Here is a 26,660-nt window from a genome sequence, read left to right on the forward strand (position 1 = left end):
GCACAGAAGCCTTACTTTCACTGTGGATAATAAACCACGGAAATCATTATCCACACAGAGGGGCCCAGCAAGAAACAGAACTAGATTCAGAAGGCTTTAGACAGATTCATGAATGACAAGCACCACCAGAGCCTGCCCAGGGAAGCAAGGATGAATGTAAACTCCAAGGGATGATGTCAGGAAGGACCACTAAGGCCCTCAGGACACATCCCCTAGAACAGGACATCAGCGCCCAGAACCTGCCAAGGTCACACTAGTGAGGAGGAAACAGGTTCACAGGGACCCCCTGAGGTCAGGCAGGCAGGCAGGAAAAGGTAAAACTGGAACTTGAACCCAGGCCTCCAGACCCAGACTCCCTCAGAATTTCAGGGCCAGAAGGATCTCAGCAGGGCTCTAGGCCAGCCTAGGATGGAAACGAGAATCCCCAGGACATTCTGGACAAGGAGGTCTCTTGGTCTGCAGTAACAGGGAGCCCCCCTTTCTCCCAACTCTGTACTCTGGGGTTCAGCCATCTGTCCCCTTCCCTCCCTTCCTCCAGGCCATGCACCCCCAGTGCCTTCAGAGGGTCCTTAGCTACCCCAGGCTCAACTGCTTCTCCCTGTTGGCTGCCAACAGTGCCCCCCTTAAAAAGCAGTGCCCAGAAAGCAGCTGGACCCCAGGTGTGGCTTCCCTTACAGAGCTTGTACTTGCTCCCTTTGTCTTGTCAACTTTGCACCCTGGTACACTGTGCCTTGTCAGTGCCCACCACCGGGCACACAGCTCACAGAGGGAACACACATCAGAACCCAAGACAGCTTTGGAAAGCACTAAGCCCAAGTCATTGTTAGATCAGAAAAGGACAGATGCCTAGAGAGGACACAGACCTTGGCTCAACATCTCAGTAATTCACATGCCCTGCCCCCAGAATACCAGCTCCACCAGGACAGAGCTTTGTCTCCAGTGCTTTGCATAGTGCTGGTATATAGGGAGAGTTTAATAGATGCTGGCTGACTCATTTTGTAATGACAGAATGACAAACAGAACCAGTTATCCTTCCTTCTCCCTCCCTCCGTCCTCCCTCTCTTCCCTCCAGCCCCAGTTCTGCCCGTATGTCCTGTAGCCTCACTCGTAAATGGGGGAGGTGGGCAAGATGACCCCTAAGGTTCCTTGGAACCTTGAACACAGAATCACAGATTTAAAGCTATGACAGTCCATTAGAGGGCATCTATCTGGTCCAAATTTTTTAACAGCTGAGGTCATAGAGGCAGAGCGACTTGTGGGTCACAAGTCAGTCAGTGGCAGAGCAGGGGTCTGACCACAAATCCAACTATCTCAGACATGTGCTGTGTAACCCAATGATGCCACCTCTGAATGCCTTAGTTTCCCCATCTGTAAAATGGGACTATGAGCACTCCTACCAGTTATCTACCTGCACCATCATGAGGAAAGAACTCAGTGAGGTATAAAGCACAACACAAACTCAAGTTTTGCTGCTACTGCTCCCATTCTGGTTGGACTGGGCTGGGCAGGATTCTTCGGCCCATAGCAGAGCTGAGGAAGGGCCTGGCTGAGATAAAAGTCCTGCCTCCCCCTAAGATGCAAAGTCCTTGATCACACCTCAGGCAGTCCATCCAAGGAGTCTCCCAGACACTATCAGGATTCCCCTGGGACAGAATTGCTCTCTGGACAGCCAGAACGCACTGACCACCCCAGGCTGAAGTAAACTTGCTGCCGCAGACGCTGAAGAGCGATGTGGACGGTCTATGTGGGGATTTGTTTGTCTGACTCTGTATGTGGGTTATAAAGCTTTTCTTTTTCTTTTCAGTGGTGGGGAGAGGTGAGAGAAAATAGAATTTTATGAATTGGAGGGAAAATGTTTCTTTAAAAGAACAAAACAACCGAACTGTCCCACCTGTAAGTACCTGTTCCCTCATTCCTAATTCTGAAATTCCCACTGGGCTGCTTCCCCCAGAGAACTAATCTTTTCCTTTTACAAATGGTGAAACTGAGGCCCAGAGAGAATGTGACTGGATTTGGCTCCTATATCCACATCCTCTCGTTGGCCAATAGTTGTGGCCCTTCTGGTAGCCTTGAGAACATTACCAGAGACCAGTCTTCCTACCTGGATAAACCATCGCTGCTGCCCAGGAAGTCACTGGGTTCTAGAAATCAGTGGTTATCAACCTTTTGGAGCCAAAAAGGCCTTCTTTTAATATATACAAAATTGTGCAGACTGCTATGATGTGCAGTGTAGTGCACCTGTATACTTTTTCAAAACACCCAAGTTCAAGAATCGCTGCTGTAGCCTATTGCTAACCTCCTCCATGAAAAGCATTCTGTTGCTAGGTCTCGCCTTGCCTCACCTCGGTGCGGGCCTTGGCCCTCTGACGCAGCTCCAAGCAGAGCCTCAAAGGACAGGACAGGGTTTCAGAAAGGGATGGGGCTTTAGGGAAAGAAGCCAGGGCCCAGAGAGGTGGTGATCTCCTGGATGTAGAGCTGGAGGAGACGCCCAAGCTCTCACTTCACACATGAAGAAACTGAGGCCATGAAAGACAGACTTGTCCAGGATCACCCAGAGTGAGATTCAAACCCAAGTCCTGGGATCATAAACCTTGAGCAAGGGGCCTTAATGGCTATCAAGTCTAACCCCTCCTCTACTGGGTGAGGAGACTGAGGCCCAGAGTCAGAAGGACAGTTAAGCAGCAAAGCCTCGACAGGAATCAAGGTCCTTGACCCCAAATCTAATGCTCCTTCCACTTAACCATAGGATCTAGTGAAAGTTACCCATTACTGAGGGTACATTCAGATACCTGGAGGGGGCACAGTCAATGGCTGGATCAAAACCCAGGGCTCCTGGCTCCCCATCCCCTGCACCATGCTGCCTCAGTCACTGTTTAAGACCCACTCGCCCCAAAGCTACTGCTTTGCTATGCATCCCATACAGAGCTCCAGGAGGGCAGGGGCTGTGTCACTGTGGTCTTTGCATCTCCAGGGCTGAACCCAGCATCTATAAGAGGTTTATGAACTCAATGACTGATCCAACAAATTAAGTGGGGCAGCAGACCAGGAGGAGGAGGCAGCAGCCTGTTCCTGGGAAAGGTCACTCTCTCAGCTTCTGTCTTGGACTACCACTAGTCTGTGGGTGTGCTGTGGTAGTGGTCAAAGCAGTGCTATCTGGTGGACGCATCTCTAAGCACAGGCACTTCTCTATGGGAAGAGCCCCCACCTCCCCCAGCACAAGGGAGCTGTGGGGCAGGCCACAGAAAGGCCACTGGATTAACAGATCCTTGGAAGGAAGGCCGCCAAGCGGGTCAGTCTGAGATGGGGAAGCTGCCCTGGGACAGAGGCTGCAGCCAGCAGTGGGGGGTTCTCCCCAACGTCTCTGAGAGGTCAAGCACGCAGGCTGAGGAGATTGTCCAGCTGAGGAAGACTGCTCCTAGATTACAGATCCTCAGAGCCAAGGCAGACAGGTGAGATTAGAGAGCAGGTATCTGGCACTGATAGGTTCCTTCTGGGCAATGCCCGGTTGTCCTGGCCCCACTGTTCTCTGTCCCTGGGCCAGCATCCAGACGGCCAAACCCTTTCCCAGGGCTACATCTTGAATACTGCCACCATCCTCAGTTGTGAAAGTCCAGCAGCAGACTGGAGGGAACAGGCAATGTGGCCACAAGAGACAGGTCTTCTGGTCAGAGGAGTGGATGGACAGTGGGGAGCTGGCTGTAAAGGCCACCTCCCAAGGCCATGCCAGTAACAGGAACTCAGGGCCCCAAGGGAGCCATGCTACACCTTCACACTAACCCTTCATCCCTCTTGGAGAAGTAAAGCCTAGAACAAATTAGTCAATCCAGTCTGGTTTCAGAAGTGGCAGGAGACAGCAGACGATGGCATGTTCCACGGGACCCAGTGGCCCATCCAGGGGTCTCTGCTGCTCTCTTGTTCCTTTATGTGAGGGGGGCAGCCCAGGGATCAGTTTTGTCTGGGCTTGTTGGGGGACAGTAGAGACACCAGGCAGCAAATCCAACGACCTCTGTAGGGAATTTGGTCAGGAGAGGATGGGCCCTCTCTGCTGAGCTGGGGAGAATAGAGGTTCAGAGACAAAGGTTGGGAGATTTCCCCAGGAATGATAGGAGAGGGGAAAGTTCACCGACCTGATTTCTTGGAGTCCACATTAAGCCCTGTTAGACTCTCTGGATCGAAGGTGGCGGTCACATGTGACAATAAAACCTATCCTAGCCAATTTTAGTCTCTACAGGTAAATTGAGAAGCACACCACCTGCCATGAACCTGAGCTGGTGACGCCAAGGGGCAGTAAACTCCCAATCTCTGCCTGGAACAAGGTCACTGATCTAGCAACAACCTTCCCTAGGCTCTCAGAGTTACTGTGGACTCAATTCTGTTCAGTCCTGTCTGATCCTCTGTGACCTCATCTGGGATTTTCTTGGCAAAGACACCAGAGTTTGCCATTTCCTTCTCCAGCTCATTTTACAGATGAGAAAATGGAGGCAAACAGGGTGAAGTGACTTGTCAGCCCAGAGTGACATGGCTAGTAAATGTCTGAGGCCAGATTTGATCTCAGGTCTTCCTGACTCCAGGTCCAGGGTTCTATCTGTGCCACCTGGCTGCCCTAATTCTGTTTGGGAGTTCCTGAATCTCAAGAAAGTTTTCTCTGAGCTCCACAGCTGATCTGAACCTAAGGCCCAAGAGAGGACTGCTTTAATTCTGCCCTCACCAGTCTCATTGATCAACGGGTCAGGCACCAGCACACTCAATCAGAGGAGACAACACATACATACGTACAAACCAAGTAATGATAATTCCCCCATACCCTCTGGCCCTACCTCCTACTTGTCACCTTTCTTGACTTCACCCCTACTTTTAAGGATTCCATTCCCACCCAAAATTACTCTGCAATGACTCTGTATGTATTTCCCCCAGGGGGGGTGTAAGCTCACTGAGGGCAGGGATCCTTGCTTCTTTCCTTCCTTCCTTCCCTCCCTCTTTCCTTCCCTTCTTTCCTTCTTTCTGTCTTTTTGTCTCCAGGGTCTAGCACACAGAAGCTCAATAATTCCTTACTGAATTGAGGAAAGGGGGCCAAGGAAAAAGGGAAATGCCAGCACATTGGGCACCCGGCATATGAGGCAGGAGGGTTTGGCAATGCTCCCCCTTCCCTCTTCCTAGAGTTGGGTGCAAGCTTACCCTCCTTCTCCACTATGGCAGGGCTCCTGCTCTGGCCCCGGGGGCTGCTGCTAGGCTGGGGTGGTTCACCATCTGGCTGGAGAAGATGCTGAGATGAAGGGGCCGGCTTTCCTGAGGCCGCTTCCTCCCGGGGAGGGTCATGGACTTTGGTGACCTGCTGGGAAAGAGTCAAGGCCTGGTGAGCTTCCTCCCAATGACTCTGGGCAGAGTGAGATCACTCCCATTTTATAGGTGATGTGCCTCAAATTTTCATGTGCATTTCCCCAACAAGAAGGAAAATTCTGCTAGTTTCACCTTCTCCTTATTGGTCCATCGAGGCATACTTATTGAGTGCCATCTTGAAAAAGTTACAGTGGAGTAAATATTAACCCAGTACGAGAAAAGGCTTTCTAACAAAACCAGCTGCATTGTGCCAAAGAGAGAGCTCCCTGTCACGTGCAGTGTTCAAGCAGGGACAGGAGGATGACTTTTCAGGAGTGTTGGAAGGGATTTCTGGAGAGAATGGATAAACTCTAAGTTTCTGAAGGGTAGGGGCTACTTCATTTTTACCTCTGTACCCCCCAGGCCTATCAGAGGGCATGGAATATAACAGCTTCTTAATAAATGCTCGGTAGTTAATGGACTCCTGCCCAGGTACAAATTACAACTTGCTGACTTCTGGGGCACTTTTCAAATCGGATTTTGTGCAGGTGGTTAGAGCTGAAGAAATCTAGAGCCTCTGACCTGAGCCAAAGTAGTCTTTGATTGATAATGGGCTGCTGGGGCACCCCAAAGCTGACCCGCCACACACCTCTTGCCATTCTAGCTTAACCTCCCCTCCCAGACTTGGGTGCAGGGGAGCAGGCTCCACCTATAACAAGTTGGCAGTGACCCCCATGGCAACGTCAGCCCTCAACAGAGAGGTGCCTCATAGGCTGGTATTATCTTCCCCTTCATCCATGTTTCTTTATGTTCCAGTTGGTACACCCCCATTAGAGTGTAAACACCAATTCTCCTTTAGAGAGGGTTACCGAGAGGCCTACCAATGATGCCTCAGCAGGCAGGAGTGGCAGGCTGAACGGGGTGCTATGTGGGGATGAGGAGGGGCCTCACAGTGGAGGATCCTGGAGGTAGAGCAGGGCCTGAGAGACCTCTGCTGTCTCTCCTCCCCTCCTCCACCCAGTCCAGTTCATCAGCCACCTCCAAAGATCTGTTCTCTGGCCTCATTTCCATGGGGATTTCTCCAGGAAACACAGGGATAAGGGCCAGAAGCCAAGTCTCACTGTAGGCCTTTATTTCTCCACCCACTCCCAAGCTGTGCAGGCCATGCTCAGAGAGAGCATTTCAACCTTATTATTTTCTTAAAGAACAGGAAACTAGGCCCAGGAAAGGGACAGGAGGCTCTTTCCTTGCTTAGCAGGAGAGCAGATGCGCTCTTACAGAAGCCCCAAAAACCAGGCACTTCCTGGAGGCTCAGAGATACTTACAATGGGGGGGATGGCGGCTGCTCTCTGCTTCAGCTGTTTGAGGTCCAGGGGTTTCTGCGGCGAAGCGTTGGCCCTGACATCAGAGGTGGTATTTAAAAGGCTGGGCCGAGGGGACAGAAGCCTACGGGAAGAGAGAGTTATCAGAACTGATCCTTGCTCCAGAGCCCACTGTCAGCTGTGGGAGACTCAGGTGAAGGCTCACAGATATACCAGGGTAGTCATCTCATCACCCACAGGAGACCACGTGATGGACTGGAAAGTCTGCTGACCCAGAAGAACCAGGCTAGGCCCAATCCCAGCTCTGACAGCTTCCTGACAGGCTAGGGGCAATCACAATCTCTCGGGGGTCCAGTAACCTTATCTCTAATACCTGAAGCCTCCACAACTCATAGGGCTGCTGGCAAGAAAAGCCCTTTGTAAGCCTTTCACACTGCAGTGTTCTGGAGGGTTGATATTATAGGCAAAGTAATCTGGAGCCAAGATCACAGAAGCAAAGACTTTAGCAATGAAAGGAACCTCAGGTCACATCTGTTTGAGAGATCTAGGACCACACTCTATGGCTTTGGACCAGTCACTTAATCTCACTGAGCCTGTTTTCTCATCTGTGAAATGCCAGACAGACAACCAGAGATTTGGAGCTTTAAGAGGAGTTGAAGGGGTCATTTAGTTCCAACCCTTATAGGATAATGATGCCTGCGGGGTCTGCTACATTCACAAGGCTGTTATGAGGACCAAACAGATAGTATGTGTTAAACCTTCTAATTCTATATCTCTTAGCTATCCCACCCCCCCCCCAGCATCAAATAGATTCTTCAGTGGGGCATGTAAGGCCTTCCACTTATACCCACCCTGCCCCTCCAGGCCCATCACTCATTCCCCAACTCAGCCAAATCAGCCTTTCTGTTCCTCACACCTGACCCTCCATTTCCCATCCTAGGGCCTCTTTTATACTGGCCATCCCTCATGCCTAGAACCCAAGCCATCTTCACCTCTACCTCCCAGAGCCTTTCTCTTCCTTAAAGATGCAGCTTTGGTAGCATCTTCCGAATGAAGACTTTCCTGCTCCCTCTGCCCTCCACTGCTACTCTCTGTCCATCTATCTACCTCTTACCATCTATCCATCATCTATCTTTCCTTTATTTATCTATCTCCTACCATCCATCCATCCATACTCCCATATGGTTATGCTATTAGCATTTCTTTAGGCACTTTTCTCCCCCATTAGAAGATAAACTGCTTGAGAATCGATACATTTTGTTTTTCAGATTTCTGTCCCCTTAATTCCTTGTCTACAATGGTCACTTAATAGACACTAGCAAATCGGCTGATTGATGATATAATGAATCATCATTATATCAAGGCAGAAATGAAGACCAAGTGAGGGAAGAGAATTTGATCACAAGGGCATCACACCCCGCCTCCCTACCCTCTAACCCCAAGGTTGGCCAGTCAAGAGTCAAGCTGAAACCATCAATGAGAACAAGGGTAAGTAAGACAGGATCCAGAGAGATGGGGCTGCCCCTTCCCTTGCAGAATCTGAACCACACTGAGCTGCTGCCTCTGTCCCTGGGACTCTCCTTCCTGGAGGGTGGTAGGCTTTGGCCACAGGAGGGCCCATTGAGAGCCCAAGCTCCTTTATGCCAGTTGGGCTGCGCAGTGAGCAGGAGGACACCGGATGGCCAGCCAGGGAGAAGAAGCCAGATTAAAGCTACAAGGCACAGGATATCACTCCTAATCCACCCAGGCTTCCAGTAAAGGCTATCTGAAAGTGAAAATGCTGGGCTTAAGGTGGCTGACGCAGGCTGAGAGCCGAGAAGGATCTCAGAAGCCAGAGAGCCCAACTCCGTTTTACAGGTGAGGAAACTGACTTCCCCAGAGCCCCAGCCTTTAAGTGTCTGAGGCAGGACCTGAAGCCTCATCTTCCTGGTTCTCAGCCCAGCATGCTCTCCACTCCATCATGGTCTCAATGACCAAGAGACATTTAATCCCATTGGAGTGGGCTGCTTTATTATCACGTTGAGCCTTGGTGCTGGTGACAGTGTAATAATTCATGAATTCATGTTTACAAAGTGCTTTCTTTCCCCTGCAACATCATGGGGATTATGTCCCTTTTACAGATGAGGATTCTGAGGCTCTAAGAAGTTAGGGGACTTAAGTCAGGGAGTCCCTCATTTTGGAACTGAAGAAACTACAGCCTGGAGGGGTAAGGTGACCTGCTGGAGGTCAGTGGCGACACAGCCAGATAGAGACAAATGAAGTTCAGCAGAGTGGGCACTGTACAGGCCAAGTCTCCATTTTCCCATCTGCAAAATGGGCACAGTAACACCTGCAAGGGTCTTCTTGGTGGGGCTGTCTTAAGGATCTAACCAATAGAATGAGCATTTCATCAATGCCACCTACATTGATAGAGTGTTTATCCTGTGCCAGGTGCTGTGCTAATCACTTCACAACTGTCCCTGGGAGGTAGGTGATATTATTATCATCCCCATTTTACAGATGAGGAAACTGAGGCAGATGGAGATTACAGTGGTCACATAGCTACTCAGATTCTGAGGCAGGATTTGAACTCAGGTCTTCTCCACTCCAGGCCCAGCACTCTAATCACTGTACCACCTCGCTGGCCTCATTACTGTTACTTAACTGGAGGAAGACGTGTTCCAGTTCCACCTCAGACACTTAGCAGGTAGGTTATTCTAGCTGGGCTGCCAGGGGCTGGCGGAGGGGCTTCCCACCCCATGATCACTAATCCATGAAGGACAGATGTAACAGAGAACTGTAGCCCACCTGACTTGATTATTAAGGCAAGAAAAGGTAAACTTCTGAAAACTCTCTCAACAAACCGGTTGGTCAGTCAGTCACTGAGCATTTATGGGACACTGGCTGCACATCAGGTACTGTGCTGAGAGAAAGGTCATAAAGAAAGTCAACAGTCTGGTGCCTGCTCTCAGGAGGCCACATGCAGTTCCTCTATGGGCAGTCAAACATAGATGGTGTCAGAGGAAGGGCTTCTTGCAGAACAAGGGATCTGACAAATGTCACAAAGGAAGCCAGAAGATGATGGTGCAGAGGGAGGGTGTTCCAAGCACGGGGCAAAGTCAGGTATGGAGAAAGCACTGGGAGGCTGGACCCAATATGTGTGAAAAGACTGTGAAGTCAGAGGGGATGGACTGCATTTTGTATTTGATCCTGGAGGTAACAGGATCCAAAAACACAGTCCAAGAAGGCTTTCTGGTGGGCACGCAGCTGGTTCAGCCTCTTCCCCAACACTCCCTGAACATTTCGCCCTCAAAGATGCCTAGGGCAGGCTTGGGGCATGGGGCCCAATGCCAGTGGCATATCCTGCATTTAACCAACCAACCAGCAAACATCTGAGGAATGCCTCAGGATTACATTCCTGGTATTTTATGGAGGCTCTCGGCCCAGATGGGACAAGGGGGAGGCTAAACCTCTGCCTGCGGGAGCAGACTGTGGCCTCTGGGGGGAAGGGTGCCCATCATCCCCCCAAATCCAAGCATGACTATCGACAGCCTCAGGCACCAGTCCATGACAGCCAGCCTTCAGTGGGGCTCCGACCAGCCTGCTGATGCCCAGAGACATCAGTCTCCTTCCTCCCAAGCTAGCCCTCCAACCTCCAGAGAAAGCAGCCTCACGCTGTGGAGAGAATCAGAGCCCTTTGGGGGAAGAGAGCAGGCAGCATTAAAAAAAATTCACTGTAGGTTTATCACAAAACATGCTTACAGTACAAACAGACTCTCAAAGTCACTTTAATGCCATGGGCAGGGCAGGAAGGAACCAGGAAAGGTCACCAGGGACTTTATTGTACAGTCAGGTGATAAACATTTATTAAGTCTCCCCTGCAGGCCAGGCACTGGGTTCAAAAAGGGACAGCAGATGAGAGGAGAGATTCAAGGCCAAGGGAGAACAAGCACCTTGCCCAGTTACCACCTGGGACCACTCTGTCATATTTCTTTGTCAGACAGTAATATGAAAATCCAACCGAACGTAAACTCCTTATAGGGAGGGCTAGCTCCCTGCTCTTGCCTTTGTGGCCCAGTGTCCACACTTAATAAATACTAGCTTAGAGGAGAAGTGAATCAACCGGGGGAAAGCTCGACAGAGGGCGGTGTACAACCATGGAAGATGATGCCACTGCAAGCGGCACCTATGAAAAAGATAGAGAAGCCCGGGGAAGACGCATATTGACTGATGCAGAGCAAAAATTTGCAGAACCAAGGAAAGGAAAGAGACATCGTATACAGAAAGAATACAGAGACTGAAAAGCTGGGTGATTAGGAAAAATAAGCTTGCCCCTCCCACAAGAGCAGGCCCCTCCCTCACTCCCTTCTTGCATTGGGGGGGACCTGGCCTAGCACATCAGACTTGGTTTAATGTGTAGGCGAGTTTTGCTAAACCATTCTCTCCTCCACTTTTCTTTTCTTTGTAATGAAGTGTGCTGGCAAGGGTTTACCAAGTCAGTAAAAAAGCATTTATTAAGCACTTACTGGGAACAGAGCACCATGTTTAGGGCTGGGGATATAGACAGAAAAAGGCAGTACCAGCTCTTAAGGAGTTAGCATCATAACAAGGGGTACAATTAGGGAAGGGAGGTGATTAAGAAAAAGAATGTCCATAATTGTTTGTTTTTTGTTAAAGACAGAGGCTTGCTGAACTGAACTGAAGTAGGGATGGAGGTTGGGGTAGGCTGGAGAATGAGCAGCTTTGGAGAAAGGGGAAAATAAGTGAGAGAATCATAGGTCAGATGCATGTATAGAGCCAGAAGAGATATCAGTATCAGATTCCAGGTGACTGAGGCCTATCCATGGCATTGTGTAGATGAAGAAACAGGGAAAGAGGCTGAGCCAGGGTCTGAACCAAGGTCCTTGGGTAGGGGACCCCTGTGCTCCTACAGTACCCCAGAGTGGCTCCGGGGGGAATCTCTGCAAAGCCTTACCTACAGAGCCCTGCAGCCCCCAGGAAGGAAACGTCTGAGGGCTGCGAGGGGATGGGAGGAGAGTTCCACCTCATCCTTCAGAACTCAGGAAGCTCGGCTTCTGATGAAAGTCTCAGAAAACTCTTCCTCCTCATATTTACGGTTACCATGACCTTGGCCTGAACCCCTCCTTCCCTGGTACCTCCTGCCTGGTTTCTGGGTGGAGGATTTTTTTTCTTTCTCTTTTGGAAGGCAGTTATCTGTTTCCAACTCTGACAGGCTCAAGCTGGGATGATCTACAGGCCTGGCCCGGGTAACCACTGAGATGGCCAGCCAGCGGCCCAGGGAAGGGCAGGAGGGCAGCCAACACAGCTGTCCTGAGGCCCACGCTGCCCTCCCTCTCTCCTTCCCACTCACCCAGGGAGAGAGCAAAGAAGCTGTCGAGCCTGCCTCTGCAAAAAGAGAAGCCCCTTTGGGCCAGGGCCCCGTGACTGGGAGAATGTGCAAGTGTGCTCATGTGTGCAAGGAAGGGGGGGGGGGGGCAAGGACTCCTTGGAGCGAGAAGACAGAAAACCTGGAGGAGGGGGAGCAGAAACAGGCTTGGTGGACGTTCCTGAGGGTCTCTGAGGACTGTCCAGCAGGGGTATGGGCAGGCAGGCTGCATAGGGGATAAAGAGTCCCGCTCTACTGTCCACTTGCTCCCTACAATGAACTACAAGCCTGAATCCACATCTAGGCCATGCCTCCTCAGGTATGCCTTGATCCCTGTCTCCTGGCTGCCTCCCCTGTAGTTGTGACCTTTTCTAATGAACCTCTAAGGGTTCTGGACATTGTCCTGGCTGTGAAGGATGAGTGATTCCCCACCTGGGTCAAACACAGGAAGAATGGATCACCAGGGTCACCATGGGCAGTGTTTTCAGATTAAGTGGCTGCTCAGTGTAAAGGACAGAGCCAGGAACCAGACACAGGAGGACTCAGTTCTAGGCTGGTCACTGCCACTTAATGCAGCACTGATTGGACAAGGAATTCCACCTGGTATGGCAAAGTAGAAAGAATGTTGGATTTGAAGTCAGGACCACAGACTCTTTTTCAGGGATATATGCTGGGATTAGATTAGGCGGCAGTAGAGCGCTAGGCCTAGCGTCAGGCAGACCTGAATTCAAATTCAGCCTCAGACACTTCCTAGCTGCATGATCCCCTCAGTCTGCCTCATTTTCCTTATCTATAAATATATTTTAGCACCTACCTACCTACCAGGACTTTTGTGAGGATCAGCGAAATATCTGTAAAGTGCTTTGCAAACTTTAAAACACCAGAGAAATGCTAGTTCTTAGGAGACAGCCATTGAGGTCCCTGACAACCATAGAAACAGCTTTGATAACTCTAAAGGATTGTATGTGTAGGAAGAAAAACACCCCCACATCCAATCTCATGACCTTGGACAGGTCATTTCAGCTCCCTGTTTCTTTACCTAGAAGGTCAGAAGGTTGGCACAGGTCACAATGTCCAGAGCTGCTGCCCCCCCCCCCACCCCCGCTCCATCTTGGAAGCTTCTGACTCTCGAGGCTTGTGTGTCTGAATCTGGTCATGTTCAGATCTCAGCTGCAGGCTCCTCCCCTGAGGTGGCAAGGAAACGTTCTCCAATGTCTCCACCTCCTCAGAGCCTACACTGACTTCTCTCTGTTGTCGATGGCTCTTCAATGTGGGCCTGTGCTCTGAGCCCTCGGCCTGGGGAACCCCAAATTGGGTTATCCTGACCCAGCAAAGCCACAATACAACTCTGAAGAAGTCTTTCCTGAAAAGGTCAACAGGGTTTTCTCACCACTGGGGACATGTGGGGAGGGCTTAACTTTTCTTTAGAAAGGGAAGGAGACAGCTCGGGTCTCTGCCAAGGAAAAACCGCCAGAGGGGTTTTCTCCCAGAGTGTTGTTTCTCCTCTGGGCTGGGAGAATGCTTGGAAATGCCAGAAAGAAAAAAGTGGCTTTTTTTCCGCCCAAAATGTCTGTGTGACCTGTCATCTCTCCAGGGGGTATGTGTGCAAGGGGTGGGGGGTGGAGGGCAAGGGTTAGAACAGATATCAATCAGTTGTAGAGCTAGAATTGCCAACAGCAGACTTGGGGAAGGGGAGAAAAGGTGGAAACACGCAGCCTAACTTGGGGTTTGAGGCTCAGGCTCTGAGGTGGGGCAGGCCAGCCTCAGCATGGCTAGGAGCCATGGGATCAACTTCAGGGTGCCCCAGCTTTCCCAGCTAGTCCCTTTCCAGGAGGCCAGCTAAAGCAAAGGGAAAGGTTTCTAGGACAGCTGTGACGCATCTCACCCCCTCCCCACCCCCCGTGGCCTACAGCGCCTAGCCTGAGCCAGGGACAATCAGCCAGAAGCCTTGGATGGGATGGAGAATGAGCAAGACAGAGTCTGGGGGGTAGGAGGGAGGGATGGAAGGCTGCCAGGTCCGTGGCCAGCGGGGAAAATGGAATATTCGAGTTGGAAGGGACTTTTGAGATCATCTAACTCCCAGAATCAAAGAATCAGGTTTAGATTGGGAAGGGCCTCATTTTATTAAGGCCCCGAGAAGGACAATGGCCTGTCAGGCAATAACTAGCTGGATTTGAACTATGGCCCCCTGATTCTACAGACACCCCCTCCTTCTGCTGCATCCTACTCTGTACAGAGTGTGCAGGTCAGAAGAAGGCCTGTTCAAGGAACGGATCTGCCCCGTGTCCAAGAGCCCTTCTAAGTGGTGGTCAAAGCAAGAAACCCAGATCTCCCATCTGAGCTTCCTTGCCTATAACACGTGACCAGGATTTGAGAATCTTTGTAGTGAGCCGGACAAACGTTGGCTGGAGATTCAGACTGGTGGGAAATCTGGACACACTTGGGTAAGGTCACTGGAGAGGCTGGGCAGGAGGCTGGGAGAGGGAGCTGCAGGAAGGGAAGGTGCCCAGCAAGATACCATTTATGGAAGAAATATCCCAATAAACAGAACAATGCTCTTGGGGATGTGACAGCTGAAGTCAAATAGCTGAGAAGCTGCTGGCCAGACTGGGCCTTGCCTTTTAGGCAGAACTAGGAGCAGTGGGTGGAAGTTACACAGACTTAGTCTTAATGTAAAGAAGTAAATTCCTAATCATCAGTTATCTCAAAAGCGAATGGACACCCTTGAAAAACAGTGAGGCCCCCATCACTGGAGGGATTTAAGCGATGATGAGCCCAGGCTGGGCATGTTGTATTCAGGGGTGACTTGATGGGATCACAAGTCTGGAGAAAGAAAAGACTAGAGAGCTCAGTTAATCCAATTCCCTCCCCATTTTACAGATGGACAAATGGAGAAATAAGGTCATGTGCCATGGTCACAACAAGGCTTTAGTAAGCTTCAGATCAGGGGCTGGATTCAAATCCAGTGTCTGTTTTGTGACGCTCCACTGCCCTACAGCCCGAGGGCACTGGGGGCCCGTATTCTCCCCTCCCCAAGAATCCTTTCTTTTTGCGTCCTGGAACTGGTCAGCCAGCTGGACTAGAGGGCTTCTGAGGTCCCATCCCACTCTCCACAGGGTTAAAAATGAGCCTTTGAAGGCTTGTTGCCAGGCTGGCCTGGGCAGGACCTGGCAGGCGAGATCTGAGTGCCCGCACCACGGGCACTGTGCCCTGTGACAGGGCAAGGGGATTAGCTTATCGCTGCGGCCCCATGATCTCAGCTCTCTGCTGGAGACAGAAAAATGTGTTTCCATGACGCTTCTCCAGGCAGCGTGAGAGAGGGTGGAGTGGGGATGGAGAGGGCCTCTCTCTGACCCCATTACACAGGAATGATGGAGGGAGTCAGGCTCCTTGGCCTCAGGGACCGCAGAATGCTCTCCCTCTTTAATTGACTGGCGCTCTGAGCCCTGTTTTGCTGGCCTGCCCTGCCTGGCTTGTCTGCTCCAGTCTGGATCAAGCCAGGAAGGCTGATGAGCCCTGGGAGGAGGAGAGGAAGGAGGACAGGGCAGTCTGACCTTCCCTTCCCATGAACACCAAGACCTGGAAGTGGCAGGGTAGGGAGAAGGGGCCTAACCTGCCTCCCCAGCAGCCCATGGCCCCAGTGGTCATCATCTTCCTTATCTCCGGGGCCCATGGACCAGATAAGGGGAGGGCCAGAGCCAGAACTGCAAGCTGATGACCCAGACTCCTCTTGCTTTCTGCTCTATCTCAACACTGGAAAGGCCAGCTGTAAACTGAGTTGTTGCAAAACCAAGCTTGTTCTTGGAGTATAGGATAGTGAAAGACACAGGAACTTGGGTATGGGTGCACAAGCTATGGCTAAGAGGCAAGATCTTTCCTCTTTTGCACCTTGTAGGATGTTAAAATAATACTAACACCAGTAACAGCTGAGAACATCTACACAGTGCTTTAAAAGGTTCACAAAGTGCTTTACAAATACCTCATGTGATCCTCACAACTCTTGGAGGCAGATGTTATTAACAACCCCCATCTTACAGATAAGGGAACTGAGGCTGAAACAGACAAAGTGACTTGCTCAGGGTCCCACATCTTCCTGCAGCACCTGGGATGTGGTAGACTCAGACTCCCCTTCTCTTTCCTTATTACTGCTGAGGACACACCATCCTCTCAGGCCCTCAGGCTCCCAACTAGGAGTCAGCCTGGACTCTTGACTCTTACCCCGCAGATCCAAACTGTTGCCAAGGCCTGGTGATTTTACCTTGGCACCATCTCTCTAATATGTGCCCTTCTCTCCTCTGATATAGCCCCCAGATGCCTTGGCCACTGCAATAGCATGGGATGAGTCTCCCTGCCTTAGGTCTCTCCCCACTCCAGTCCATCCTCCATTCAGCCACTATCACAATTTTTCTAAAACGTAGGTCCGATCACATGACCCCCCCCCCACTCAGTAAACTTCAATGCCCCCTCAAAACCTCCAGGATCAAATATAAATACAAAATACTCCGCTGGGCATTACTAATCCAGCCCCCTCCTATTCTTGCAGCCTTCTATCACGTTCCTCTATCACATATGCTTTGATCTAGTGGCGCTGGATCCTGGCCCATCCAGGAACTGGACACTCTGCATCTCAGTGGCACACATTTTCTCTGGCTATCCCCCGTGCCTGACACACTCTTCCGCCTCAACTCCGTCTACTGACCTTCCTGGTTTCCTTCAAGCCCTGACTAAGATCCCCCCTTCCACAGGAAGCCTTTCTCAATCATCTTAAGTGAATTATTTCCTACTTATCCCGAACACAGGTGGTTCTGCATACACTTGTTTGCATGTTGTCTCTCCCAGGTAAGCTCCCGGTGGGCTGGGACTCTCTTTTACCTCTTTTTGTACCTTGAGTGCTTAGCAGGTGTCTGGCACTTAGCAGACACTCGGCAACAGTTTAATGACTGACTAATTTAGAAGTGGAAGGAACCTGATCCAAATCCCTTATTTTAAAGGTGAAAAAACTAAGGTCTTTGAGAGGCCTGAGATGTAGCTTGCATCTCCAAAGAGGTGTTTGTAAAGCCCTTGGCACAGGGTGTGACACACACAGTAGGAGCTTCATATATCATTACTGAATAACTGAGGACTTGAATTCAAATTCTGCCTGAGACACCTACTAGCTGTGTGACTCTAGGCAAGCCACTTAAACCTCTCTTGACCTCAGTCTCCTCATCTAAAAAAAATGAGGGGCCTGGACTTGGTGTCCTCAAAAGTCCTTTGGGACCATAAATCTGTGATTCAATGACTCCAAGGCTAGAAAGAGAAGTCCATTTGGAGGCAGAGGGGCGGGGCTGCTGCTTATTATGGAGGTGACCTTGGGCAGGTCACTTGGCTCCTCATCTGTAAAGGGGACCTCCAAGTTCCCTTTCAGGCTGACATCTAGGACCCTAGGACTTTCAAGTTCTAGTTCAAGTGTAATGGCCTCTGTGGTCATCTTAAGGAGAGGACTTTATATTTAAAGATAACCTAATGAAGAATTCACCTGGCAGACACTGAAGTCTTTGCTTGAGCTGAACTGCCAAGCACTCAAACCATGCTTCAGAGAGCGCAACTCCGATGGGCTGGCCACATTGTTTGAATGCAAAAGCACACTTGCCAAAAAGACTATTTTACGGAGAACTCGCATGGGGCAGGTGATCACACGGTGGCCAGAAGCAGTGATACAAGGACACTCTCAAGGTCTCTCTCAAGAACTTTGGATTTGATTGTGGGACACCGGGAGACACTGGCACAAGACCGCTCAGCATGGCGTGCCCACATCAGAAAGGGTGCTGTGCTCTTTAAGCAAAGCAGAATTGAGACAGCACAAAGTAAATGTAAGATGTGCAAATTTGGGATATCCACCCCAAATATTCACACGGACTGTCTGTGCCCAATCTCTGGTAGAGCATTCCAAGCTCGTATTGGTCTGATCAGCCACAGTCGGACACACTGAACTTTCACGTTATCATGGTGATGTCATTTTGGTCGTCTTTGAAGACGAAGGACAACAAGCAGTTTATAAGGGCAGGCTTACACATTTGGGGAATTCCACTTTTCCTAAGTGGAATACTTTTTTATGGTTCCTACCCTCCATTTTTTGGGAGAAAAAAACAATCTGGAAAAAAAAACCAACCATTCCGATTCTGTTCAGATGGTAGTTCTGATGGCAGCTAGCTTTCTGCTTAAGCTTCAGGAAGCACAGAAGCCTGGGAGGGCCTGCCCCCTCCCCAGCCATCCTCTCTGATGGAGGCTGGAGGAGGACAAGATGTGGAAAGGGAACCAGAGTGTGAGTAGAGTCAGGAGGTCAAGACTCAGACACCTCAAATCAGATGGATGGCTCAGGGAAGTGCTGGAGCCAGGTCAAACCCATGCCCCACTGCCAACTGAAAAACTGTATGAAAACTGGGAAATGAAGGGCCTCTTTTATTGTTCTGTCGATTGTCTAGACTGAAGAAAGTGATGGCCAAAATGTTAATCCCACTGATTAAACTGAAAAGCATATTGGGTAGACAGTTCTGCTTTTTTTTTAATTTCTGGAGAGCTGGTTATTAAACATTTACCAATACTCCTGCAGATGTAGCCCTACCCACCTAGATCACGCGGCTAGAACCTAGGCCTCCTGAAATGCCAATGAACCAAAGGAACTATGGACTGACTGACGTGGCCAAGGAAGGAGAAAAATGTGAGTCCCTGGAATCAGAGATTTAGTGGCCACTGAATTCAGCCCCACTACTTTACTGATGAGGAAATTGAGGGGAAGGATAAAAGAAGGAAAGAAACATCTATTCGGTGCCTACTGTGTGCCAGGCATTAGGCTGAGCACTTTTACAAGTGTTATCTCATCTGACCCTCACATCAACCCAGGAAACTGAGGCTGAGAAAGGTGAAGTGGTTTCCCCAGGGTTACACAGCTAGTAAGTGTTTGAGGTCAAATCTGAACTCAGTTACTCCAAGTCAGCAGGGGCAGGGAGTGAGAAGGGAGGGGTCTGCCTATCTGTGCTGCTGGAAGAGACTCTGGAAGATCATCAGGTCCAGCCTCCCACAATTTTACAAATGATCAAACTGAGGCTGACAGAAGTGGCAGGCGCAGGGGAGGCCCTCCTGGGGGTGAGGGGACAGTGAACAGAAGTCAGGAGCCTCCAGGACGGGCAAAAAGGAGGCCTGCAGGCTGGCCCTGGACGCACAGCCCTCGGCCACACTCACCTGTTTTTGTCCACAGCTTCCTGCTCGTCCACCTCATCGGCACTACAGGTGGCGCTGGAGTCGCTGTCCGGGGTGGTCCCAGTGCCCTTGGCTGCCTTGCCACCCTCCTTCTTCTCAACTTTCGACAGCCCCTCCGCCCCAGCTGCTGTCCCTGCAGCACTGGCCCCTCCGCTTCCGCCTGCCTCCTCTTTCTTCTCTGCCCCCTTGGTCTTGTCGGTGCCCTCCTCTTCAGCCTCCTTCTTGATCTCCTTCTTGATGGCCTCGTCCCCAGGCATTTCAGCCACCCCCTCCTCCTCCTCCTCTGTCTTTACAACATCAACCACCAGATCCTCTGGGGGCTTCTCCTCACTGGGCTCCTGGCTAGCCTCTTCAGGGGTGGCTGGGGCTGCTGCGGGGTCGGGTGTGGCAGGGGCTGGAGGGTCAGCAGGCAGTGTGGAGGGAGCAGAGGCATCCACAGGGGCTGGAGTGCTGGGAGCAGCCTCTTCCATCTTGGAGGGGGGCTCCTCTGCTGCCCCAGCCTCACCACCCTGGGCTGGTGCCGGCTTTGGCCCATTCTGGCCACTCTCTTTGGCGTCCGTCCTTGGGGAAGGGATACTCTCCGTGTCAGAGCTGTTGTTCACTGCAGCTGGAAGACAGAGAATAAAGGGGGATGTGAGTGAGAACCACTTTCTCTACTTCCCACTGAGCATCTGCAAGACTGAGGAAGCCAGAAGTGGAGGGGGGTCTGCAGCCTGGTCTTGGTTTCACTCATGCCCATACCAACACACAGCACTCACCAGTGGAGCAGAGAGACTGACCCTGCTCCAAGGTAACAGTGCAGTGTACAGAGCACCCAAAAATTGACAGTGTCCACAGCATCCCTGGGAGGCAGGGGCTGCTATTATCCTTGTCCCAGAGAAGTTCAACATCTTGGCTCAACGTGACCCAGCTAGTGTGACAGCCCGGGGTCTCTTCTGATTCCCAAGGCCAGAAACGTTTCCCTTCTACTGCACAGAGCTGGGCAGGGCCTCAGAGGCAGGCAGGATGGGCAGAGGAAAGAAAGAATTCCCTAGCTGGCTAAAAGGGAAGGCCAGTAGTTTATAACCATTCACCATCACCAAGGGAAAGAACATGCGCACACACACAGACACACAGAGACACACACACTTCAGACACACAGACACAGACACACACATAGACACAGACACACACACACACAGACACACACACAGACACACACTCCTTCCTCCGTTTCTTGCCAAAGGTCTCAATCTATGCATCTCAGATAAGGACAGGGATGAGTCCAGACTGCCGGAAGGCCTCCCTCCTGCAGACTGCTGAAAGCCCAGTTATGACAGAGGATGCTAAATTGGGTTGGGGATGGGGTGTGAACAGGATGTGGCCCAGAGAAGGAAGGACCCCAGGACATGTCAATAAGACAGGCTGACAGCCTCACTAAGTAGGAGGAAGGCTTCTGACAGGGGATCCCCGATGACTCTCAAGGAAGGTATTCCCTGCCAAAAAGCAACTACGATGAGGACCTGGGGTATTGAGAGCAGGACACTGAGCAGGCCCCACTATCATCAGCCCTGGTCTGGTTCTGGCACTCGAGGCTCCGTGGACAGAGACCCGCTTTTCCCTGACTCCTTCCCCACTCCCCTGAAAAAGGAGCCCCTGTATTCAGTCCTGGCCACCCTGTTACCAGAAGCATGAAAAGCCAGAAGGTGGGCAGAGAGTACCACAAAGGTGAGGAGGGCCAGATCCCCACAGTGTGAAATGAACTCCAAGGGGGCACACACAGAAGGGCCCGAGCCAGCCTCCTCTGTGGACCACGCGGGTCAACCACCTGCCAGGCTTTCTGGAGCGCTCACCAAAGAGCCGACGAGGAGTCACTCGCAGGGCCCTGTGCCAGTGGAAGCCAGGACGCTGGGTTCCCAGGGACTAGATGCTCCTCCTCACTCCCTATTCTCTCCTCTGTCCTGCCTCTGCCTCTCTGCTCCTGCCCATCCCACATTCTTCTCTCTCTCTCCCCCTCTCCATCCCACACACCTTCTCCCTTCCTTGCTCCCCATCCCACCAGTGCTGACCTTGCTTTGCTCCCCCACCCCCAGATCGGCCCTTCCCGCTCTTCTCTCTACTGATGTCAGAAGCATGAACAAGAAGACTGGAGGTCAGGTTAATTAGGTTGGGAGAGAACAGCCTTTCATCAGGAAGGCCAGAGAAAGGCAGGGTTATTCTGGGGTAAATGGAGCTTTTTGAAAATGCCACAGGTTCTCTGGTCCCAAGGCCTGATCCTCACAGCCAGAGGCAGGAAGGAGGAGGAGGGTCAGATACTGCCCAGGGGTTGGCCCCCCAGGAAAATTTCAGAAACAAGCATTCTTCCCTGAATCTTTTAATACTACAAACTAATAATAAGAACTCACATTTAAATGGAGTTTTCATGTTTGCCAAGTGCTTTACAAATATTATCTCATTTGATGTTCACCCTGGGACGTAGTCCTTTCATCCACATTTTACAGGTGGGGAAACTGAGGCAGGCAGAAGGCGGCGGTAAGTGACTTGCTCAGAAAGGATCTGAGGGTGGGATTCCAACTCAAGTCTTCCAGACTCTCATACATCATCTACCTGCCTTCTTAAAAGGCCACCTCAAAGGTTACTTTCTCCAAATCAAAAATGGGAATTCAAGGCCCTCTGTGCCACAGTAATTTTGGATGGGAGCTGTTCCAGCTCATTCCAGACCCACATCCTTCGGAGTCAGTCTCTCCCTCTCTCTCTCATTCCTCCTTCCCTCATCCCTCTGTCTCTCCCTCCATTTCTCTCTCCCCTCCCATTCCCTGTCTCTTTTCACTTCTCTCTCTCCTCTCTCCTTTTTCTCTCTCCTCTCATTGTCTCTCTGTCTCTTTCTCTCTGTGGATCTGTCTCTTTTCCTCCTCCCTCTGTCTCTCTCCTCTCTCTTCTCTCTCCCCCTCCTCTCCTCTCCCCTCTCTCCAACAATTAGATGGTTAGAGCTGTCAGACATGGTGCCAAGGACACTGTCAGCGAGAGCAAGCAGAGGATAGAAGCTTCTATCCTCGCACTAACAGCTCTGAGGTGGTGCAGTGCATAGAGCACAGGATTAGGAAGCCGGAAGATCCAAGTTCAAATCTTTCCCTAGAGACCCCTTAGCTGTGTGACCTGAGGCAACTCACTCCGCTTTTCTGTGTTTTGGTTTCCTAATCTGGAAAGTGGAAATATTAGCTCCAACAATAGTGGGTGATTCTGAGGGAAAAAATGCTCTGCAAACCTTAACAAATGAGCTGTCGTTATAATTATAATCACCTTTACTTAGCTACAAAAGGTAGTTTGTCTGCCTGTCTGTGCAAGAGCCTGCAGGTCCCAGAGCACCAAGCCATTAGTGCAGCAAGCCAGAGACTTGTCCTGGGATCATTTCCATCTGAATCTGAGTAAAAGACGAGCTTGGCTGCAGAGGTGCAGGGCGATGGGGACCGAACAGTGACTCTAATGGCCATCCTCCTGTCTAGAATAAACTTTCCCCCTCCTTTTCAAACACAGCTGTCATCCTGTTCATGAAGCTTGTCCTGATCCCCCAAAAACCAGAACCCCCCCAAGGCACTGCTCTTATGTATTTGCAACTATTCACTTGCAACGTTTAAGGTTCTACTTAGAACAAACCTGCCACCTCCCCCAAGACTGTCCATTTGTTTCACCATTTGTCCTTGAGTCCCCAGGGCCTGAGGCTGGCACACAGTAGGTGCTTAACCATCCCTGCTGCTTGGTCAGTTTGGTCTTTCCAGTCTCTTCATTAGTTTTGCTGAAATGTTTCCTCCTCTTTTTTATTGTGTTATAAAGGGATGGCTCTCTGGCCAGGGAAGGTATCCATAAAATGCATTTTAAAAAGAAAAAAGATGAGAGGAATGAGCCAATGATGATAACAGCTGAGATTTATATGCAGCGTTAGGTCTGCAAAGTGTTTTATGCATCATTCCATCTGATCCTCAGAGCAGCCCTGGAAAAAAGGTTATTACAGTTATTTATTTACAGAGGAGGAAACTGAGGCACACCAAGGCTTGCCCAAGGTCACACAATTAAGAAGTACCTGAGACAGGATTTGACCCCAACCCTTCCCCCTCCCCGTCCCTCTCACCTCACTGCCTTGACAAAGGCTGTTCCTCACATCCTCAGTCTTAGGGTGCTCAGGTTCAAGCACCGCCTTACAAGTGAGGCTTTGCATGATTCCCCCCCAGTCGCTGTGCTGGGCAGAGCTAACAGGTGCTTAAGAAACACTTCTGGGGTCACTGGTTCCCTTGCCTCCGGGATGAAACAGGAGCTTGTCAGCCTGGCTTCCCAAGCCGACTCTGACCTGCTTTTCTAGCTGGGTATGCACCACTCTCCTCCAAATGGTCAGCTGCCCCCCTTGGCATTCCTTGTGCCCAGGCACAAGCCCTGCCACCTCTTGCTTCCTTGGTGGTGCCTCTCAGGAGTGCCCGCAGCTAGACACACTCTTGTCTGACACCACTTTCAGTGACATTGCATCATCACATCTATCAGCTGCATAGGCTGTCAGCTCTATGAAGGCAGGCACCGCTCCATTCTCTGCCTGTCTCCTCATGGCGTAGCACAGCACTCTCATTATAGATGGGCTTCTTGATAAATGGCAACATGAAGGGAGACTGTGGGGAGGCGAGTGTAGACACCACAGCACCTGGCCTTGCCCCCTGTCCTAACACACATCAAATTTTCCATTATCCCAGCAAAGCTTCCTTCTGGTAGCTTTTCTGACAGTCCGTCAATGCCACACAATTTCCAAATTATGCTGGTTCACAGGGCTTGACACAGGTTCAAGGTCTGAGCAGGGGAAACAAACATCCTCCTAAGTCCTGTCCTCAGTGAACCCCAAAGTTCCAGTCTTAGGCCTTCTCGGGACAACAGATGTACTACCAGGTGCCCCTGAGATGACAAAGACGTCTCCAAGGAGGAGCACCTCCCTCTGAGAGAGATAAGGGAAGGAGCTGTATGCCCTGGTACTCAGAGAGATACCCATGATATCCAGCCCCACTATCTTGGCCTTTGAGACTTTCCCCAAGCTGGCACCCTTGGCAGTTTGATCCCATGGTAGAGTGAAAAGAACCCCAGACTGGAAGCCAGGAGGCCTAAGTTCTGCTCATCAATGCTATGTGACCAAGGATAAGTGATTTTAGGGAAAGCACAGTGGATAGAGCATCGACTCTGGAGTCAGGAGGACCTGAATTCAAATCCAACCTCAGACACTTACTAGCTGAGTGACCCAAGATTGCCTCCAAAAACAAAACGAGTGATTCCATCCCTCTGAGACATAGAGGGATGTCCCTCTATGAGACATAGAGTTATGTCAACCACACCTAGAGTTATCTCTGAGCAAACTCTTTTCCATGGATTTCTATCTGTGTCCTCTTTCTGCTACCAGAGTAGAAGCCCTTTGAAGGTAGGACTGACTATCTTATTCTTTTATCTCTCTCCCAATGGCTCCCATGGCCCAGAGCAGGGCAGGTTCAGAGCTTAGCTTAGCCAAGGCCTTCGAGGACAGGCCCTTTGACTCCCCATGGCTTTATTTTGTGCATACTTTATTCTTTCCCAATAGAATATGAACTTCCTGAGGGGAGTGTTGGTCCTTGTATTCCAAGCACTCAGCCTAGGTATGGGGCATACATACAGTAAGTGCTTGATAAATGCTTGGTGACCAATTTATCGACTATTGAGGAAGCCCAGAATTCAGTGAAAAGAGATGGTCCTCTACTCCAACTCCTCATGCTACAGATGAGGAAATTGAGCCCCAAGGTAGAGAAGTGACTGGCCTTGGGGTCAGCCACGGCATTTGAATGGTAGCCCAGGGCACTTTCCTCTCCCCACATGGAATCAATGTGTTGGTTGAGTGATTCCTCCTCTCTATGGCAAGTAAGACTTGAGTGTTCAAAAGGCACCCAGCACAGAAGACCCTCTTGTGCGCTGGAACTGGGTGCAATTTTACAGGGTGCACCTTACATGGTGCAGTAAGGTTTGCAAAGCACTGTACTGACATTATCTCAGGAACAGCACAGCTCATCTTGGGAGACAGGGGTTCTTATTATCCCCGTTCTCAGGAGAGGTGGTTGAGGAAGAGAAATCTTAAGTGACTCACTCAGGGTCACACAGCTAGTAAATGTGTTTACATTGGCTCAGGAGTGGGAAGGGAGGAAGCTCTTTGTGGCTGGACCTGAAGTGACCTCAGACAGGTGAAGGGGGGGCTAATCCAGTCTCTCCTCCTTGGCTTCTATCCTACTGTTCTTCTGTAAGGAAAGAAGTGAAGATTCTGACTCCAGGTCATCCAGAGTCAGTGGTCGAGTCAGGAGCAGAACCCAGCCCTCCTAATCCTTTACCAGGCAGCCCAGTGGCTTTGGAAAGCACAGGGGAAGAGAGTCTAGAGACCTGGGTTCAAGTCCAGCTTGGCCGCCGATTTGCTCTAAGACCTCAGACAGAAGTCCCTTCCTCTTTCTGAAAATGTGGCAAAGTAGGGGAAAGCAACAGATTTGGAGAATGAGGAAGTACCACTTCCCAGGCTGTAATTTGGGGCAAATCCTTCTGCTCAGAGGGCTTTTGGTAAAAGGGAGATGTTGTGTGAGAGATTCCTAAGGGGTCTTCTAGCTTATAAAAACCTGTTAGTCAAAGAAATGGGCAGGTGGCACCGGAAAAACACACCTGCCCCTGTCCCCTTAATGGAGGGCTGGTCATGGAGCATATACGACAAAGTGTTTTGTACAATCAAACGGAGGGCTGGAAGGGGCATCTAGGCATCTGACTTTAAAGAGAAAGAAACTGAGGCCTGCAGAGGTCCTAGGACCACAGAGTCAGGGCTAGAAGGGGCTTTAGAGAACATCTCACCCATCCCCCACAGCATAAAGCTCATAGAAGTGAGGCTCATTCAGAAGTCATTGAAACACAGATGGAAAACTGGAAAGGAATGACTGTAGCTTAACTCTCTCATTAGACAGATGAGGAAACTGAGGCCTTGAAAAGTTCCAGAAATCACCATGTCCAAACTCATCCTTTTTCAAAGCGAGAAGTCTGGGTCTAGACTCCCCTTCCCCTGTGTTTTCCAAATCCATGGGGCTGCCTGGTAGAGGATTAGGAGGGTTGGGTTCTGCCACTGACTCTGGGGTCTAAAGGGAAGTGACAGCTAGAGCTGCATGGGATTCAAACCCATGTCATCTGACTTCACATCTAGAACTCTTTCTGTGGCACCATGTAGGATTGTTAAGATGGGAGTCAGACCACCATTCCCCTACCCCCAAAAGGTCCTTCCCAAGAAACAGGAGGAGGCCAGTGGCCTGCCCCCGCCAAGGTCAAGTCTTGGAAGGCATGCTGACCTCAGAGAGAAGGGGAAGCCGCTATGCCAAGGAGGGTGGTCCTTCCCATCAGGCCTTGTTTCCTCCTGAATGAGGCTG

General features: G+C 50.7%; 1 protein-coding gene across 12 annotated transcripts in view; it reads right to left on the reverse strand.

The window, feature by feature from the left end:
• Nucleotides 1-26,660, reverse strand: part of NCOR2 (nuclear receptor corepressor 2) — a 359,203-nt gene that overhangs the window by 45,306 nt on the left and 287,237 nt on the right. For 11 of the 12 annotated variants that reach the window (XM_072600693.1, XM_072600695.1, XM_072600698.1 and 8 more), the window contains 3 exons: nucleotides 19,225-19,849; nucleotides 6,642-6,762; nucleotides 5,176-5,332 (listed from right to left, as the gene is read on the reverse strand). In XM_072600693.1, the coding sequence (XP_072456794.1) occupies nucleotides 5,176-5,332; nucleotides 6,642-6,762; nucleotides 19,225-19,849 (903 nt within the window). The remainder of the gene's footprint in view (nucleotides 1-5,175; nucleotides 5,333-6,641; nucleotides 6,763-19,224; nucleotides 19,850-26,660) is intronic. The other variant, XM_072600694.1, reaches the window with a different exon arrangement.

Source organism: Notamacropus eugenii, chromosome 4, assembly GCF_028372415.1.
Source record: "Notamacropus eugenii isolate mMacEug1 chromosome 4, mMacEug1.pri_v2, whole genome shotgun sequence".
Lineage (NCBI taxonomy): Eukaryota > Metazoa > Chordata > Mammalia > Diprotodontia > Macropodidae > Notamacropus > Notamacropus eugenii.